Below are 19,718 nucleotides of genomic sequence, written 5' to 3'. Positions count from 1 at the left end.
AATTACAGAGAGCAGGGCAAGAACCACAAACTCCCTGTGTGACCAAGGTGCTTCTCCTGTCCAGGGGCACTCAAGACCCACACAGTGGCTCCAGGGCTTTAGGCTTGGCATGTTAGAAGGAAAAGTGGAGTGGATGAGCCTTCAGTAACAGCCAAACCAGGTGACAAAAGGTGAAATGAGCAACAGACACATGGCACAGACCTCATGTGAATCAGAGTGCAGGAACAAGGGGTGAGGGAGCAGGCAGATAACTGGATGGCAAGTTACTGTCTATGTTTAGAGCTGCAGCAGTTACCTTTTAAACTCATCATGATAAAATTCTGATTTGCACGTCACCATCTCACTGGCTTGGCTGTCGTCACGACTCCTGACCCCACCAAATACATAAAGCTCAGAGGCAACTCCACAGGCCACTGCCCCAAATCTGAAAATCCAAACAAGGAAACAATATTAATGCCATGTATCAAAACCCTTTTGCATACCCCTCTAAACTTTCTTCATCTTTTACTCTTTTATTTATTTGTACACGCAGATGCTTTAAATATCCAACAAGATGAGTCATAGATATTAATTGTAAGCACTTATTCAGATCACAAAAAAAAACCCAGTAAAAATATTTCTCTCTAAAAATACTGTGAAGTTCCAATTGAACTATAATTTCTTGTTTTCACTTTGCATCAGGGAACTAGTGCTTGTAACATCAGGGCTATGTTTCTACAAAATTTGTATTTATTGCTTGGATGCTTGCCTTTACTCAGCCACATGTTAACTACAGGCCACCATGACTCAGAAAGACCTGGTGAGATTCATCAGCCATCTTCTCAGATTCATCAGAAAAAGGACACTTTCCTCCCCTCAGAGGGTTGGAAAAGCCATCTAGTCCCCTCACTTCCATTTTCCCTCACCTCCTCTCTTTGAGAGGACAGATTGCTGTCCACTGCTGAGTCCTGGGGTCATAACACTCCACAGATTCAAAGAGTTTTCCATAGGAGCCTCCACCCATTGCATAGATTTTCTTCTTCATAGCTGCATAGCAGCCAATCTTATGGAAAAAAAAAGAGAAAAATATATCTGAAATGACACACAAATGCAGTATTGAGAGCTCAAAGCTGTCTACACACACACACAGAAGCATCTGGGTTGCCTATACCCCATGACAAACAATGCAAGGCATAAAAATGCTGAGGCACAGTTTTGTTTTGGTGTATAAAGAGAAGAAGCTGCATACTCTCATTTCATTTTGAGACTATTTGCTACAGCTTCTTCTTGAAGCAAAAGATTAAAATACATATTTTTATACATACACACACACACACACACACACGCACACACACACACACACACATACATACATCTGCATTGACTATTTAACAAGAAGCAACACAATAATATAAGATGTAGTTTTTACCTTTCTAACCATGGTCAAGTCTGGCTGCTTGGTCCAGGTCCGGCTATAAATATCATAGCTCTCCATAGAGATCAGCTCCCTTTCACCATCCTCACCTCCCAGAATATACAGAATCCCATCAATCTCTACCACACCAAAATTATGTCGTGCCTAAGGAACATCAATAAAGTCAACATTGAAAAACGTAACTGCCATTTTGAATAAATGAACATAATCTTATTTTTCAGAGTATCTGTCTGCAAAGTGCTATTGGTATTATGCCTGGGCTTTTGTTTTCTTTTGTGTTTTTTTTTAAATGGTGAAGTTCTATACTTCATAAGAATAACATTATTAATTTAATCAACTAAACAAAACAAAGGGTATCAAAAGGGAAAAAAAAAAAAAGAAGGAAAAGCAGAGTAGCAGAAGCCAAAGAGACCACACAGAAATCTAAGAACAGACCTTAGCCATATTTCAGTTCCCACAGTGGTGGTCTCCACAATGAAGCTGTTGCTTTCAGGTCTCTCTAGCAGCAAAGCCTGGACCCATTCTCTGTGCAAAGGCAGCTCTTCTATTTTGTATGTATGAGCCCAGCTACCCCTCAGTCTCACAGCAAACATATCACAAGCAGGAAATTTAATGCATCATAACTAAAATTGTAGTCAAATCTACATGCCTTTGTCAACCAGAGATTGCAAAGAGGAAAAACCTGTGGTAAACAACTTCTTAATAAACACCCTGTGCTGATTTACAAAGATAAAAACACAGGTGTATTAACGATATATGTTTACAAATAACAAACTGTTACTTTTTGATGGAATGTAATTATGAAGAAGGAAGCATTAACTCAAACCAAACCTAAATATGTCTGTGCAAGCCAAGTTCTGTATGTTGGCCAGTCCTCTGTCCATCTTTTCTGCACAGTCCGATCCCTTTGTCCATCTCAGAGGTCTCTTGTTTTAGAAGGCCAGTATACGCAGAACATTAAGTATACTACAGGACTGATTCATTATGAAATTCCTGAAATTTTGTAGTTCATCTTACAGTTAGCTCTTCACCAATTGTTTAGTTTGTCCAGATCCAGCAGTCAGCATCAGACCACAAGAACAACAGGATATAAACAGAAGTCAGTCTGTAGCATGATTTTGAATGTGTAAGATGCAAGCGACTGGAGATTCAGAATAAAATTTTGCAGAAGAAAAGGAACATTTTGCCAAAGTAAAAACTTAAATCCCAACAGTTAGATAGAGATCTTGCCTCATGCATTGGTGGTAAGGAACTCCATGAATTGGTGTCTGGATCATATTTCTCTCCAGAGCTTAGCGTTCCCTTGTTTTCATCCTGACCACCAAGCACAAATAAAAATCCTTCTGTAAAACAAAATGTAACATGATCTTAAGAACAGGACTGTCAAGAAGAGGACTCACACCTGCACACTGAGCAAAACAACATGACTGGTGAGCTGTATTCTGGAATTCATAAAGAGATCCAGACCAGTCACAGGTCAGACTCTGGACTGGAGAAGGTAAAGCACATACTTACATCTGACTCAAATCTACCCCTGCAGATACCTTTCAACATATTCAGTGATGCAGCAACTAAAATTTACTTAAAACATGAAATACTCCTGGAGAGACAGATGTAGCAGATTCCCACAAAATGTTGCAGGAATAGTGATTATAAGACACTCAGATGACAGGGATTTTCACAGAATCAAGTACAGTTTGGGCAGACAAAGGGGAAGCATGAAATAACCCCAGTGCAGTCAGTCTTGAAGAAAATATATTATTATAAGCTGTATCTCAGATTTCGAGGCACTGGTCAGTTTTCATAACATTGACTTTACAAAGATGAAGTTCCCCTTTACCTGCTGACAATACTCCATGATTGATCCTTGGAATACTCATAGGAGCAAGTTCAATCCAGAGCTGTCTATTGGGATCATAAAGAGGACACATACACCGCATCACTGAGGTTGGTTTCCGTGATCTGAACACAGGGTGGGGAGGGAACAAACAGAAACAGAAAGACAAAGACAGAGTTTTACGAGTTCACTGTTAACAGCTCGTGTCCAAAGCTGGCTTGTTCTTGTTTTCCTGTATATTCATCACGTGGCATTTCCCTGGTAAGGAGAAGATCCCCAAACCAAACATGTAAATTGAGTTTGTACAGACTTGGAGACATAAAAAGCTGATTCACTTCATTCCTACTGTATCTGCCTGTAACCTTTTTTATGAACTTTGAATGAGCTAAGAAGAACTGATAGAGGATTAGTAATGTCTGAGTAAAGTGGTTCCCAAACTGACATGCAAAATGTTATCTGAATGGTTTACTACACTTCTATAAAGAACTAACATATAAATGCTAAATTTATTTAACAGGACTGAGCCCTCCCTTCTGCTCCAGGGGGTACTCAAGAAAAGAAAGGGATTATTGTGTAGAACAGGAATTTTCACCTTATCTCAGATGCACCAATAATGACTAGTTTTTTTTGGAACCACATCTATTATAAACAAAACAGTTTAAAGCACATGTTCATTACTCCTAAGTTTTGTTAGAGATGCTTTTCAGATCATCAGAAATTATTCTGTGTTTAAGTCTATTCAGTTTAAAAAATCTAGCCAACACTTACTGAACAAACAACCCTACTCAAACTCTACTACATGTTGAATGTCAGAAACAAAATAACTATTTATTGCTGAATAACAATTTATTGCAAAGGTATTTTAGGTGTGTCTGACCAACCTAAAACAAACTCAAATGACAGAGTAACAAGCAATAGGTGCACACATTCCCTGCACTCTGTTTTCAGAGTGGTGAGTGCTGGCACAGTGACCAGTTGTCATGCCACTGCACACTTACACTCTCTCTTCACCCCCAACGGTCACAATGCACTCAGAGTAGCCCCGGGGCTTGAAGGAGGCCAGCATGGCCTCTCCCTGCTGCGGGGGTGTCAGGGGGATGTTGTTGCACTCCTTGACGATCTCGCGCACCAGCGGCTCGCTCATCATCTGCTCACGCAGATACGCCGCGTCCAGCCCCGACACCCACACTGCCGACATCACATCCTTCATGTGGACCTGGGGACATGTACAGACACAAAATTACCCCCAGCACGGAGGCACCCAGACATGCAGATGCTTCTGTGCTTGGCAATACTTGAGAGTCTCTGATACTGGCAAGTAATAAACTGTACAAGAGAGTGTTAGTAAGAAAATGCATCAAGTCCTCGAAGTTTCTCTATAAACATGCTTCTTGCTTCCCCATCATCCAAACAAGATTATATCATCAAATGACAAAATGGTGCCTTTTTTTTCTTAATGCCTATTAAATAATGAAGGCAGCAGATAATGTATCATCCACACAGCTTTCACCCTTTTACTGAAATGCCGTGGTCTGCACTTCAGGCAAAATTCAATAAATTCTGTAAGATTAGTCCTGAAAGAAACAGATCTATTTCAAGTTCCCACTGATTAGAATGAACACTCCAATTTGTGACATGTTCAAAAACAAACATTTGGATGTCCTGACCTTTCTGGATTCTGAATCATGAGAAATCCACCTAATCACCGCTTCAAAGACGTATCTTTCGTTTCCAACATTGAGCTTTTCCATCGACAGCACTTCTTTCAGTTTTTGAGGAGTCAGTTCCAAGAATTCCTCTGTGCTGCTGACATCTCGAAAGTGAGTTTCCAGATACTCTGAGGCAAGGTAGTGAACATGATGCAAACAATAGTGCAGTGCAAAGTCCCGAATACCAATACAGTTCTCAGCAGCTATGCAACCTTCTAAAAACTCACAGCAGAGAGTTTTTAAGTCTGTAAGCAGCAGGAGATCAGCTGCCTGTACCACATCTTGGATAGTTTCTTCATTTAGCCTGATCTGCAAGAATTAATTTAGAAGTTATAGCTACTATCACTCATTTGTTCCATGACATGCCCGCATTCATTACACTCACTCTCAGTGGCTGAAAAATGGAGAATTAATGCCAGTGTAAGAATCAGGAGAAACTGATATGACTGCTAACCACTAATTAATTAACACAGGGTTAGAAAGGCATTTGCTTGACAGAAGGTGTGGAGCAGAAATTTTGATAAGTTCCTGAAGTAACCAACCATAAAATTGCTCATCTCATCCAGGAACCTAAAATGAGTTTTGCTGTAATAAATAAATAATTTTTTTAAAGACACATGCAGGAATGAATTTCAAGCCAAATCTGTCTTTTCATTTTCTGCTGAAAAGCTAAACTTGCTCACCAATCAGTCTGCTTCCATATAAACTGGACACACCAACTTGAATTCCTGCTAAGGCTCCTGGCAGGCTGATCTGACAAGAGGCTACAGAGGTGGGCACGAGGGGCAGGGAGGGAGGGTGCCTGCTGTACTGTAACCCTCAGTGATGGGATCTCCATCTTCATGGCTACCAAAGCAGTCCTCTGTCACAGCTGACTAACACTGCCTGTTTTGAAGCAGGTTACTGAAGGTAGCCACCCACTTTAATACAAGGATTTGACATTGACTCTAAATCTTAAAGTCCTCCCCTGCTGCACAAGGAGACAACTCCTGCAGAGCCTACTGCTCTGCTTCATGTGCACAGTCTCACACTGCAGAAGTTTTATCACAAAGCTTTCAATATCTTTCAGGATAGCAGCGTTAAAATGCAAGTTATTTTGCCAAATAGTTCAAGTGAGGTTTAGGGTTTTTCAATACGATACCTGCCCACTGAAGATGTAGTCTAGTATCTCTTTCATGATATCAACAGATATCCCTTCGAGTTCAATCTTGTACGTTGAGCCATCATCCTTTGGAGGATTGTAATTCAATTTTGTTCTAAGAGAAGAGAAAAAAAAAAGAACAAAGTTCAAAATCTGGGCATTGGTCAGTTTCTGAAGAATCCGAGATCTCAGAATATGGATGTCTTGAGCCACAACAGGGATTTTAAAACCTTTCAGTGTGATGGAAAAAACTGTCCCTTGAATTAGCACGTAGGTATGGCCTCTGATACTGCTCATCACATTTCCAAACTGAACAAATCTGTCAGCCTTGCAAACTACCCAGGCCATCAAAGAGCCAAAGTATGTTTTATCCTAGCTCATTCATCACAAGCATTCAAAAACTTCACTCAGACCTTCCAACAGAACAGCAGCTCTGCTGACCGATGAAACACAAGAATTTGCTTTGATAAAGGTGGGAAAACCCAAAGCAAAACAAAACCAAAACTTTTTTTACCAAGGAAGAAATAATTAGAGTTAGCAGATGTGATCAGAATATTCACTGGCAGCATAAACATTTGGATTGCATTACCATTTTGTGTAGTTTGTGATGTTATCAGCCTAATGCTATGCTTGGCTGTAACCAAGCTGTGCACTCACAGTTGCAGGGAACAGCCCATGTGCTGCTCAGCAGAGCTTTAAATATTCATCTACATCAGTGGACACTTCACTTACAAGCCATTTCTTTAAACATACCAGGAGCACTGTGATGTGCCTGTGAATAGAATGGTGGAGGCTAGGGGAAAAGGTGAGGAAGTAATAATAGCACAGCAGATACTTTGCTTTCCACCAGCTGTCACTGCAAACACTTCTTCCAGGAGAGACAACTTGAAATGTTCAAAAAGGAGCAGCATCCACCAGTTTGGTGCCAACAGCCACAAGAACTAATAAAAGACCAGTTTTTAACATATTTTTCCACATTTTGGTCAATGAAGAATGGATTATATAAAGACAAGAAAGTTTGTTTCCCTACTTCTGTGTATATAAAGTGACCTACATCTATACCACAGCACTCTAAAATAAAAGCTTTTACAACTTTTTAACATTCATTTGAATATATCCTTAGATAGAATCAGTTTCTTAAATGTGACAAGCTGTGGCTTTGCTAAGCTGAAAGTGTCCAGCCTACTGCTATCCACACTCATGCTAAGCAAATACATAAATAGGTCTTAGCTAAGGGCAGATTCTGTCTCACTTACTCATATCGGAATAAATTAAGTTTCTCACAAATTAAGCTGTACCTCACATCAAATAAAACCTTGGTCTGTAAGGAGCTATTTTTAAGTGTGAATAAGGACAGTAATTTTAGCCCTTTAGTTCATCATACTTGTGGTCCTGGCTTCACATTCCTTTTCTACTCTGCAGAACACCCAGAGATAGCGGTGCCCATGCACTAGGGCTGGAGCTGCTTCACCCTGTCTGCACAGCACCTGGCACAAGTTACAATACAAATAACAACAACAACAGCGTGGCGTGGGTTAGGAAATTGTTTATTTCCTAACACCTGGAAGGAGATTAGGAAACTTATGTGACTCCCATTAAAGCGCATGCTGCAAGAGCAGACATTGATTTACAGTTTGTCAGCTGAAAATTCCTGCCCAAAATGTACATTTCCAGCAGAATGTACAACATGTCCCTCAACCGGAGCCATCCTTGCCCAGGTGCAGTGTGCATTTTCCATGTCTACAAGCTCCAAACAGAGCATATGCACACAGGGCAATGTGCCTTTAGACTTCTAACAGACCAAAGGCTTCTTTACACACATTTTCAAACCTATCCAAACTACCTCCACTTACACCTGAGCTCTGGGATTCTTGGTTTGTAACAAAAGGCATTTCTGGATTCCTTGGATTAAACTGCGTTTTTTTTTAATTTAACATAAAATGTATCAAGGTTCACAGTGTCTGGCTTCCTTCAGCAGAAAAGACAGCTGGGCGATCCCTGGATCTCACATGAGTCAGGTACCTGTAAATAGCTGTTACGATCAAATACACAGCAGTATCTACACAGAACCTGGGTGTCCAACATATTGAGGGGCTTGAAACAGGTCCAAGGCATACAATAAGCATGTTGATGCCAGCACTAATGGGGAGATTAGGGAAAGGACTTGTGCTATTTATCACTAACTTTCATCTTAGCATCACCTGTACACACCCAAGCTAAATCACCTTATTGCGTGGACTTTATACTGACGCCTCCTGGTAACAAGAAAGTGTTGTTCAGAGTTTTTGGGTCTTATCAGGGTAGATGTTCTAATTACTGTGTACTTTTTCAGGCATCAACAGTTTGTGAGCTTTAAAGAAATTACCTAGGCCCTAGTGCAAGGCCAAAACACGAAGCCAAAGCAGAAGAAGAACCTTGAAAACAAATCAAATTACTTCAAAGTTACAGACACTCGTATCTAGGCAAACATTCACCTTATGCAAATGCTTCCCAGCTCAGATTAAGTTTTGTTCCTATCATCTGTCATGGGAAGCAATAGTGACACATCTGTCACATGATTTTAATTTGTTAGTTAATAAAATATATGGTTATTAATTTCAGTACAAGTACTTCTGAGCTATGCCAAGAGAGCAATTCCCAAAGGCAGCTGGAGGTACTTCTTGTTACTCACATCAAAACTGCAGGACAGCTACTGGCTGTTGGGAAGAGGGGAGGAAAAATATGATGTAAGGACATATAACCAGGTCTGGGGCTGGAAAAGTTAAGGGGAAAAAAAAATCATGAGTCCAAATGGAAAGAAAGCTGAAGGAGGAGAGAAAAGTAGGAGGTGTGCAAGCAGAGGGCAAGGAGCCACATCTCCTCTTGCATCACCCAGCACCAGCTGTGACCTGCACCCACACCTCGCCTGCAAACTGAGGCCTGGGCATCCCTGTCACAACACCAGAGACAGAACGAGAAAGTTTCCAAACACATTTGTTCCTAGTTCAGAAAGACAATCTTAAGCAGAGGCTTTCCAATCTGTCAGCATCCCAGAATGACGATGCCTTCTTTCTGCCATGCTCCTCCTCAGTGTGATTTATGCAGCCTGTGATTTGTGTGGCTGAGAGCTGGAAGTGGCAACCAGCAGCCCAAGGTGCAGAGATGGGCCAGCTGCAGCACAGCTGCTTCTAACCCAGGCATGTGACAGCTTCCTACTGAGGACAACATTTCTAATTACTTTAAAAGCACTCCAAGCTGCCAAACCACAGCTGAAAAGGCTGCCTCAGTCTTCCCTAATTCAGATGGAAGACCAGAACATCGAGATCTAGAAGGAAATAACCCTCCCAGCCAACCAAAACCCCCATGAGTTGGGAGCAGAGCGCAGGCAAGACAGAGCTAGAGGAAATGAAACAAGGCAACTTCTTCATCCTGTTTTCTCAAGTAATTTAATTTTGAGCAACTTGACTCCATACGTGTTTTAAAACAATAATTTCCATTTTTTAATTAAGATCATGATTGTAAGTAGAAATTGCTTCCAGTAACATTAAACTGTTCCCTAAATGCTCAGCATCCACCCCAACATCTTGTGCCTCGTCAGGAAAACTGCTGGCACACACAACACCTTGAGCCAGTGGCATAAGAACAAATGGGTTGATGTTGTGTTTTGATGTTGTCTGTGTGACAAATTTAGAATCTGCTGTTCCACATCACTTAAGGAATACAATCCTAATGAGTCATCTGAAATGTTCTACATGAGGCAGAATGAGGATAAAAATTCCAGGACCTCTTCTGTATAGGTAAGCAGTATAAGTAAGGTGAGTGCTCAAAATGAAAACACAGGCTCAAGAATTTATGTTGATACTGCTAGGAACAACAATTTACACCTAATGACATAAAACAGATTCAGATAATAAAAAAAAAAAAAATCCTACAAGCAAAAAGCAAAACATCAGGTAAATTAAGACTGTCCACAGCTCTTATTAAAATTAGGATGGAACTTCCAACTTACCGTTATTTTAAAAGAGCAAAACAAATCAAAGCACACCCAGTACTGCTGACCTTACAGCCAATCCCTGTGAAAGCACTGTTGTGGGACAGTTAAGATTTACAAGAAGCAGATTGAAAAAAAAAAAAATCCATGTGTCTGAAAACTTGGTTTTCTTACATTTTAGAGCTGAAAGTTTATAGGAGGGGAATAATCGCTTTTAAATACTCAGCTAGACAAGACAACAAACAAAATGAAAATTCATATAAAGAACTTGGCCACCACTAACACCACTTGCTATCCTGAGTCAGACATAATTTTGTGGGAATATTTTCATCTTTGAAATCTCGTCCTTATCTGTAAACTACTAAGAAAAGACAACTGATGTGTTTTTACAATGGTCACATAAGTTATACAGAGAACAAGAGCACAACTCTTGGAAAGCTTTAATCCTTGGAGTGCTGGTATATTGGAACCTAAACAAATAAAGAAAACACCTGTCTGCAAAGACTGTGCCTACCAAAATGCTCCAGACCACATTCACCACAAGCAGGTTGTTGATATTTACAGTGAACAGCCATCAAAAAATCTGGGAAACAAGAGACAGACACTTTGGGTTTGATGCTTTGCAACACAAAACTTTTACCTGCTCTCACGTCACCACAGTGCAAACACAGTTTGCTGACCTACTTACACTGCAGGGTGTCAGGAACCAGACAAGAGGGAGACACTTGTCTTTTGGAAAGGAGCTGTCTTCCCAAATTAATGATTTTGCACCAGATTAGCCATTAAGGGCTGGTCTACACATGTTTTGCCAGTATTGCCACACTAGCAAACTTTAATATTCAAGTAGCAAAGCTGTCCTTCAAAACAGAAGGGCAATAAAACTGGGGTTTGATGATTTATCCTTTACCGGCACCAGTGTTTTGGCCTTCTCCAGAGAGCATCAGCATTTTAAAATGAAGTTGGACCTCCAACAAATTGTTCCAGCAAAGACATGCACCAAACCTAAAACATGCTCTCAAGGATGACTCAGTCCCAAAAATGACAAGTGAGTACTTGGAGATTTTGCATCACTAAGGAGAGAACAAAAAAATCTGCTTTTGATGCAAACACAAGGTCAATTTAGTCTCCTGGTCTGGGCTTCCTTATGTAGGTTTTAGTCTTTCAAGTACAAGCTTTCCATGGTAAATCTAATTAAGTCCCAGTTAGGATTGACCATTTTAATGGTGAAGTTTTTCATTTGTCTGCCTTTATCCCTGCAACATTTTCTCCCATAAAGGCTGGTCTTTCTACGTGCAAAAAACTCCTTAATAATCACATTATTAAACAGGTCAGACATAAAAACATGATGCAGCAGTTCACTCCACCCACTGCCCTCCTCCAAAAAGATATTTTACAACCAAATCAGAAGGTTTCCTTTGAGGTCGCACCCTGGCCTTTAGCACCACACATAAAAGTCAGTCTTCACCACACCCTGCAAAGGGTGCCAGCTCTCAGAAGATTTTGGCTATGCCTCTCCTGTGTCTCTCTCCTTAAGATTATCTCTAACTCCAACTTCAGATCTCAAGGTAAATGAGTCCATTTAACAGCTCAGCACAAAAACTTGCAGAAGTTGCTTTGTTTGCTTTAGGAAAAACAAAAACTATGACATATAATTTTTTTTTTCAACTATTGAAAAGTTTAAGTCAGGCAAAAATGTGGCTTCATCCCTTTCCATTAGAAAAGGAACAAGGCAATTGCTTGAACAGCAGCACAGGGGACATGGGCTCATGGGCTTTGCTCAATGAAGAGCTTGTTTACCATGAAAATCTGAAATTACCCTGATTACACTGAGCTCATCCAGAGCTAGACTGTAATCTAAATTGGAAATCTACCCTCAACCAAAGTGTCTTGCCTAAACATGTGAGTTAGCCCTAAGTAGACAGAACACACACTCAACAAACTGCGCCCAAGGACGGACCCTGGCAGTTCTCAGCAGCACCAAGGACCTGATGTTTCATTTCACTTTGACTTTCTTTAGCCAGCACAGAAAACAACCAAGCAACTGCACCAGCTGAGTTTGCAAACAAGTCACACACAAGCAATGCAGATCAGCTGCTGGGCACCTGTGGTTCTGCACCCTGTGCATGCCACAAAGCACAGCTCAGGCTCATCTGTGATGTGATGCAGCACACCTGGTTCAGCAGTCGCTGTTCACCTGTGACAGAAACACCTGCTGGGTTTAGAGAGGTGGTTTGGGTTTGGTTTTCTTCTGCTCCACTCAAGTCCACTCACTGAACTGATGATTCCCAGCAGTGTCACATTTTTTAGGTAGCAGTTTGGAATCAGGACTTCCTCAGAAAAACAAGGGAAGACATTTTTGAAATAGAGTTTTAAGCCAAGAAATGAAGAGTGTCTTAGTTGAAATATATCTACTTTCAGATTAACTCCACTTTTAAACTTGTTAAAAATGCTTTTTTAGAAGAAACAAGTACAGTGTTATACAGTACCCATGGTGCTAAATTTGCTGTTAAATATATTTAAGAAACACAATGCTGTGCAGCATGTATGTGTCTAATAAGCCAAATATTCCTGTATTACTATTATTTAATTAATTAAATTTCATTTCATTTTATTCCTGTAAATATTACTATTTAACAAAAGCCAATAGATCTGCTGGGAAAACTTAGATTAACCAGGATTTTATACCTCACTTATCCTTACAGCACATGGGAGCAATAAGCAACAGATTTGGAGAAAGATTTTCATAATTGATGGTAAGCATGAAGTCAAATGGACAAAATTATAAGCGCATGAGTAGTGTTGTGGAACAGCTGGAAGATGTTTGGAATCCAACTGAGGGAAGCACCGGAATTCTGGATATGCCCAGAGCTGGAAAACACAGATCTGCAAGACTTTCACAGAAAGCAATGCCACAGCCAAGATGAAGAAGGAACCAGGAGCATGGATTTCATCAGCACAGGAGTCTCCAGCACAGAGCACTCCCCATGTCCATAAACAAGAGATGCACCAGGCAGCCCACATCATCCAGGGGATGTAAACCAACATGCCTGAGGACATAAACCAGCCACCAACCACATGGTATTAAGGGCATACTTCCTTGATAGGGACAAGAACTTTCAGAGCTGTGCATAAGCAGTGATTTATTTTGGTTTTTTGGACATATTAAGCTATGGCAAACATAAAATATGAGAGGCAAAGACAGGAATGGAGATTCCCCTTTGCTTGGGTAGCACTACATTGGTACTCAGTACCAGCACAGTACAATATTCAGAGTAAGAGTCTGAACAGAGCGAGGAAACAAATCCTTTTAAACCATTCATTCCTGTTCATATTTGTCAGTCCACACCAGAAAAAAGTTCCTTTAGTAACTGCAGATGAGACCAACACAAACAAAACAGGTTTTCAAAGAATTAAAAAAGAACACCAAAAAAACCAGAACAGAAGTGAAGCATTTCTGACTCATCAGCTCCAGACACGCTAGCCCTGTTCCAGACACAAAATACATTGTAAATCAAGGGAAAAAAAAGAATAGAAAAGGTTCTTTTAATAATAAAAGTTTTGCCAAACAAGGCAATTAATACAAGTGTAAAGGCAACCTGTGGAGTATAAATTACCCAGACATCCCAAGCAGCCCATCCTGCCACACCTTCCATCCCAGCTCGCCTCTTACGTCAGGCACGCAGGAGAGCTGCGCGTCTCCAGGTACAAAGGAAGGACAAGAAATTTCATCTCTAGTTCTCCTGGGTAAACAAGATGCTCTGATTCCCAGTTCTCCCTCTGCCTGACGTGTAGCAGCAGCCCAACTGTATTTTTTTTACTATTTTGGGCTGGGTAAGAGCCTTATGGCTTCTTCCCTTCAGGCGATCTCTAGGGGCTTGTTGGAGCAGGAATATAATTAACAACTCCCCATTCAAGCCTGGTATAGTGACTTCGAAATCCCTTTTTAAACCATAAACTTTTAACATACCTTTATCACCGTTGCCCCTCAACTACTTATCCAAATATAACACGCATGTAAGCACTTCTGAGTTGTGCCAGGCAGAGAGTTTCTGGCCAAGGCAACTATTTTGATTTATTGCCTGTCAAAGTCACAGAGACTTTACAACTCAGCTACCACTAAAACATAATAGGTAGCATTTCAATTTACGGTTTTTTAAATCAAAACCAAACAAAACTGTGTCAAATTTAAAAAAAAAAAAGTCTGGAAGCAAATTCTGGCCTGATCTGTTCCTGACTTCCTACTGCCAGGGCAGCCTCCAAAGCTCCCAGGAGACTGCCAGAAACAAACTTCTCAAAAGAAACCTTGAAAACAACAATGGCTTTAGAGCTCTCCTTGACAGTGCAGTTACCACAATACCGCCCTGCACACCCAGTGAAGAGGGAACAAGCCCTGGCACAATTACAGCACGATTTGGCTAAAGCAGAACTTGGGAGCACGGCATTCTGACAACCAAAGAGCTCCCAGCTCCAGCTGCCATTCGTGTTCCTGACCTCAATATTCATCCCAAATTGAAGGAAAGTTTTAAAACACTATAAAAGATCTCTATAAATGTCAGTAAAGACCCATCAGGTACCAGGAAATAAGCAGCAGAAGCTCCTGGCATGTGTTGGCTCCTACTTGACCTTGCTCTACAATATTCATTGTCCAACAGGTGTAACAAGAAGTGCCCAGTGGCACCTCCAGGGTGCAGGAGGCACATCCCAGCCCACCTCCCACACCAGCACCCACAGATGCTCCCAAACACACTCACACAGGGATGCAGTCTCAGCAGGCTCCCCCTGTGAAAACTGCAAATGCTCCAAGTGCCAGCACACAGAGGAAAAGGCAGGAGGTCAGTGATGGGGGGCACGTCCCCCCACATCTCCTTGGAAATCTATTTCAGCATTGCCCATGGCTGTGCAGGTTCTTACAAGGTCTGCAGTGTTTTAGGAATGTCAGAAGGTTGAACAGGACAAGTGAGAAGATGCAAAGGCTGTCAGGTTATTTCTGACCAAAACCCATTTACAAGCAGTACAGCTATTTATAAGTACGTAAAAATAATGTGAACTTAACCTTACATTTGCATTCTTGTTTAGTTATATTATGTTCCTCTGAAAAAAGATTTAAATATGATTACTGGTTCATTACTGAGTTTGAAAAGCCTTGGGGAACAGTATAGAACACATACAGCCATCTGCAATCTGCTCACGCAGATGCGTGAAAATCAAAGACAAAACTTGCTGAGGTAACAAAAATGTCTTAATTCAATTTGTAATGCAGCAGCACAATCCCTGCGTAACAACATTAAATTTGTCTAAGAATATGGGCTTAAATATCCTCTTTGTTGAGGTAGTTCCCATGTGCTCCCTGTGTTCCAGGCAAGCAGACAGTGGGTGAGCAAAATATAAAGAGTTGCAAGTTTCAGCTGGCCAGGAACAACTCATGCCAGACAGTGACAGATCTGTTGGGATGGGAACATCTGCTGCTACTGCTGAGGATACCAGGAATGCTTGGACCAAATCTATCCTATAAAAGGTTGGCAGATCTATGCCACAAGTCAGGCCAAACTTACTAGTGCAAGCATGGTTTGCTCAGGGAAAAGCCCTCTCACGCCACTGTAATTTACACCAAGCTCTCAAACAAAATAGATTAAAGCAGGGCAATGCATCTACACTAAGGCAATAGCCAGGACAAAGAGTGCTACCAAAAAAAGGGCAGGTTTCTGGCTGATTTGTTACAGAAGAGAAAACCAAGAGCTAACTTGGCTTGAATATAAATAACTGCTCTGGGATGCACAGCAGCATCACCTTGAGCCAAACCACACTTTGTCCTGTGGCGGTTTCTTCCTGAGGAATCCTCCTTTTCTCAGGCTCAGGAACATACCACAAGATGTTAGAGATATGCAGGGAGACTTCTGTGCTTTGTAAATGGCAGGATTTGCTCCAGGGGCACACAGAGGGATTAGACAAACCTATAAAGGAATTCTGTAGGAATTCACACAACCACCCCAGACCTCACTGGCCTGAGAGAGTTACAAACCATTTGGCATTAAGCAGTTGAGGCAAAACCTCAAGAATCAAACTACCACAAAAACTAAAATTCTTACTGGTCCCACAGACTGATAGTTTTAAAATGAAACAGCTTTTTTTATTTTTCTGTACTTGCAGAAGCCATCCTATGGGACCCAGGCAGGTGGGACCCATGACACCAACAACACTTCCAATGTGTTTCTGTGCCCCTTTATGCCTTTTTTTCTCTCCCCACTGAAGCTGCTATCTTTGAGCTGCATGGATAATCCAGTTGCCAAATAACTAGTGGGAAAACACACCACTATAATTTACAAGTGTCCTACTCATAACCAGTCAGCCAAACAGCTTCCATGCAAAACTAAAAAACAGGTAACGCTCCTCTCTCCGTGGCTGCACAAATCCTTCAGCACACACAGACTGCTCACACCCAACACCCCCTCACAAAGTCCATGCCTACTTATTTTCCTACTCACACCCTAAACTAGGCATTCATGCAAACCCTACAGTTTCTGAACTCACCCACCAACTTGCCCACAGCCAGAGCACATAATGAGACAGCCAGACACTGAAAACACCACATCAACTCATACTTCCACTGTTTCACTTCAAGGTTCATGTAAACAATTATTTTTATTCCAAGTTTTACTTCTGAAAGTACTTAATGGATTTTTCTGAGCTTTATATTGGAATTTTTCAAATGAGAGCAATCTGAATCAATTGGCATTTGGAGACTGTAACAGCCTGTGGTACCAGAGCTTTGGAATCAGCTACCCTTAAGATACAGGGGCAGGAAATTCTTGTGTCTCCTGCAATAACTGTTTATATAGAGGCCTAAACTGATTTTCTTTGAAAAACCAACACTCAAAATAAATGGGAGTTGCACAGACTAGGTACAAGGTAGAGACTAATTTCAACTCCAAAAAAAGCCACTGTCTTTCCTTGGCCGGAAACACAACGCTCCAACATTGGCAACCTACCTGACCAATCCTACCCAAGGTGAAGACCAGCTGGACTAAGAGAGAGATCCTGGAGTGAAAAAGGAAGAGAGACAGGCAGCAAGTAAAAATTAGGCTCTGGAAAGGAAGGTAATACAAATGTATTTCCTAATGTGCCATACAAGAACTAGGTACACATATTTTTGGTTCTTTACATCTTGAAAGCCTGAGAAGAAGACATGAGTAAGCTTAAAAAAAAAACCAACAAACCTCACACTTAATCATATTTATATATTAATGCATTTAACCTACTTTCACACATAGTTAATGAGTTCCTTCATGAGATTTGAACCTGAACAATTCTGAGTTTAAAAAAACCACACCTCTAATGACTACAAGTTTTGTCCCTAAAGTAGTTGTGTCTGGAACTCTTATTCCTCACACACTATTAACCCATGTTTCCCCAGCACATTTTTCAGAGCTTGACAAAATGCAAAACTTAAAGATGAAATTCTGTGAAAAGGCACTTCTCCATAGGATAATCTACAGCATCTTTTAGCTAAGCATTTTCTTTCACAGTAAAAAAATTTGACATTTTCTGTAAACTCATCCTGCTGTAGCAGTACAACAGCAGTTTTTCCAAGGACATGACCTCTTACCACCTACAGAAACTCTTCTGAAACCTAATGTCAGGCATATGGTCATCTAAAATATGATGCCCAATGACCTTAAAAGCATTCAGGCATTTTGAAGAGTATGAATCAATGGCTCATTTCTGTTTCACATCTTTGATTTCTTTCACCACAGTCTTCCAAACTTGCTTCTCAAGACAAACAGTGACGAAAAATTATTAATAGTACATAGGCTCCACCATGTCCTTTTTTGCAAATTCTTGATGATCTTTCTTCTATGTCCATTTTATTTCATTTTCTATCTCAGCTCTGCTAGCTCAGTCAGTGCAGAGAACTGTTTACTTAAGTCTGTGCATGATCACTGCTATTTAAAAGTTATTCACCAGCCTCATATTTTATTTTAGTTTATTTTTGTACTTGAGAACGTTGAAGCTGTACTACAATGGTCACCCAAAATAATTTATTGCCTAAGAGCAGATGATATGACACTGCAGAAGGTTGCATCTTTTCAGACTCTAGCATAAAGAGTTCCTATCCTCACCTAGCAAAAAAATGCAAATTTCATGACAACTTCACAGGCAGCAGCAGCTGGAGGAAATGTCCAATCAGTACAAAAAGTCTGCTACAGATTTATGATAATCCTGTGTTTAAATGGTACTGAAGGTCTGCTCCTACTTTACACATGAAAACAAAACAAATGTCTTTATTACCTGCAAATGAGTGGACTTAAAACCCTTTGAAATTAACCACTTGTATGTTTTGTTTACCCACTCTGACATGCAGACATGTACCATAACATCTCGTGGAGGGTATATTCTTTTCACCTGCTGTCACTGGACTCTCGGTGCTGGGCTCAGACTGGTGTCAGCAGGACTTTCCATGACCTGGGTTTCCCTGCACACACACAGCCCAGGAGCAGCTGCTTGCCAAGCTGAAACCATGACTGTGCTAATGCAGCTCATCCTCCCCAGCACTCGCTGTCAGTGGCACAGTTCTGACCGCACATGCTGGTGACACCCCTGCCAAGAGCTGCCAGCGATCCTGGCACGGCCAGGCTTTGTCCCTCTGGCAATTTCCGAGTGATGCTTTTAGATGTTGTGGGGGCACAAGCGATGGGGAGACAAACCTGTATTTTTATTTTTTAATTTAGAAGCCGGTGTACTTCAGAACCCATAACCACCACCTGGAGCCCTGTCTTGCTAAAAGACATTAAGGAGGGAAAAAATGATGCTGAAGTGCTGACTCGGTGCGGCCGAGGGACACACAGAGCCCAGCGCCTCACAATGCCCCGGGATGCTGCCCCTCGGCCGGACACCTCCCTCACCATCCCCACACCACTCTTTAGGGGTTACTTGTTCCCACCTGGCAGCAATGAAGTTGTTGGGGGATTTTTCCCCTGGTGGGTGACACAGCCTCTCAGAGCTGGAAAAGCAGCAGTGTGATGCCGAGAACACGACGGCTCCTGCGGAGGGGCCCGGTGGCACCGGCCGGACGGAGGGAAGGAGGGGACCCAGCTGCTCCCACAGAACCACAGAACAGCCGGCGTTGGAAGGGAGCTCTGGAGATCACCCAGCCCAGCTCCCCTGCCAAGGCAGGAGCAGGACAGGAGCTCCTACCTGGAGCAGGTGACACAGGAACGCGTCCAGCCGGGATTTGAACGTCTCCGGAGAGGGAGACTCCACACCCTCCCTGAGCGCTCGGGCCAACTCCGCGCTGAGGCGCAGCCGGGGTCCGCAGATCCCCCACGCCGGCCTTCCCCGACTCCTTCGTCCTCACACGCGGCGGATCCCGCTCCTTACATAACCCCGGCCCCGCTCCCGCAGCGCGGCCCCTCCGAGCGGCCGCCCGGGGGCCGGGGGCCCGGCCGTACCTGATGTAGGGGCTGGCGGCCGCCAGGATGTTCTTCTGCACCGGGATCTCCTCGCCCTCCAGCACCAGGTGCGCGTCGCAGAACCGCGTCTCCTCCCGGAACGAGCTGAGCGCCCGCAGCAGCCGCGCCGGGTGCTGCGGGTCCGACACGGCGCTCGGGCCCGACATGGTGCTGCTGCCGCCGCCGAGCCGGGCCGGGCCG

The 19,718-nt window shown here is 42.2% G+C and overlaps 1 protein-coding gene across 1 annotated transcript in view; it reads right to left on the bottom strand.

Annotated features, from left to right (window-relative positions):
- The window catches only part of GAN (gigaxonin), a 39,990-nt gene extending 20,272 nt beyond the window's left edge, over nucleotides 1–19,718 (bottom strand). Inside the window, exons 1-9 of the mRNA XM_009090744.4 lie at nucleotides 19,518–19,718; nucleotides 6,102–6,216; nucleotides 4,919–5,269; nucleotides 4,250–4,467; nucleotides 3,255–3,376; nucleotides 2,645–2,757; nucleotides 1,409–1,558; nucleotides 906–1,042; nucleotides 296–424 (exon numbers count right to left, since the gene is read on the bottom strand). Of these exons, the coding sequence (XP_009088992.1) occupies nucleotides 296–424; nucleotides 906–1,042; nucleotides 1,409–1,558; nucleotides 2,645–2,757; nucleotides 3,255–3,376; nucleotides 4,250–4,467; nucleotides 4,919–5,269; nucleotides 6,102–6,216; nucleotides 19,518–19,684 (1,502 nt within the window). The 5' untranslated portion in view covers nucleotides 19,685–19,718. The remainder of the gene's footprint in view (nucleotides 1–295; nucleotides 425–905; nucleotides 1,043–1,408; nucleotides 1,559–2,644; nucleotides 2,758–3,254; nucleotides 3,377–4,249; nucleotides 4,468–4,918; nucleotides 5,270–6,101; nucleotides 6,217–19,517) is intronic.

This window comes from Serinus canaria, chromosome 11, assembly GCF_022539315.1.
Source record: "Serinus canaria isolate serCan28SL12 chromosome 11, serCan2020, whole genome shotgun sequence".
Classification (NCBI taxonomy): domain Eukaryota; kingdom Metazoa; phylum Chordata; class Aves; order Passeriformes; family Fringillidae; genus Serinus; species Serinus canaria.
This window is presented reverse-complemented; position numbering and strand designations above follow the sequence as displayed.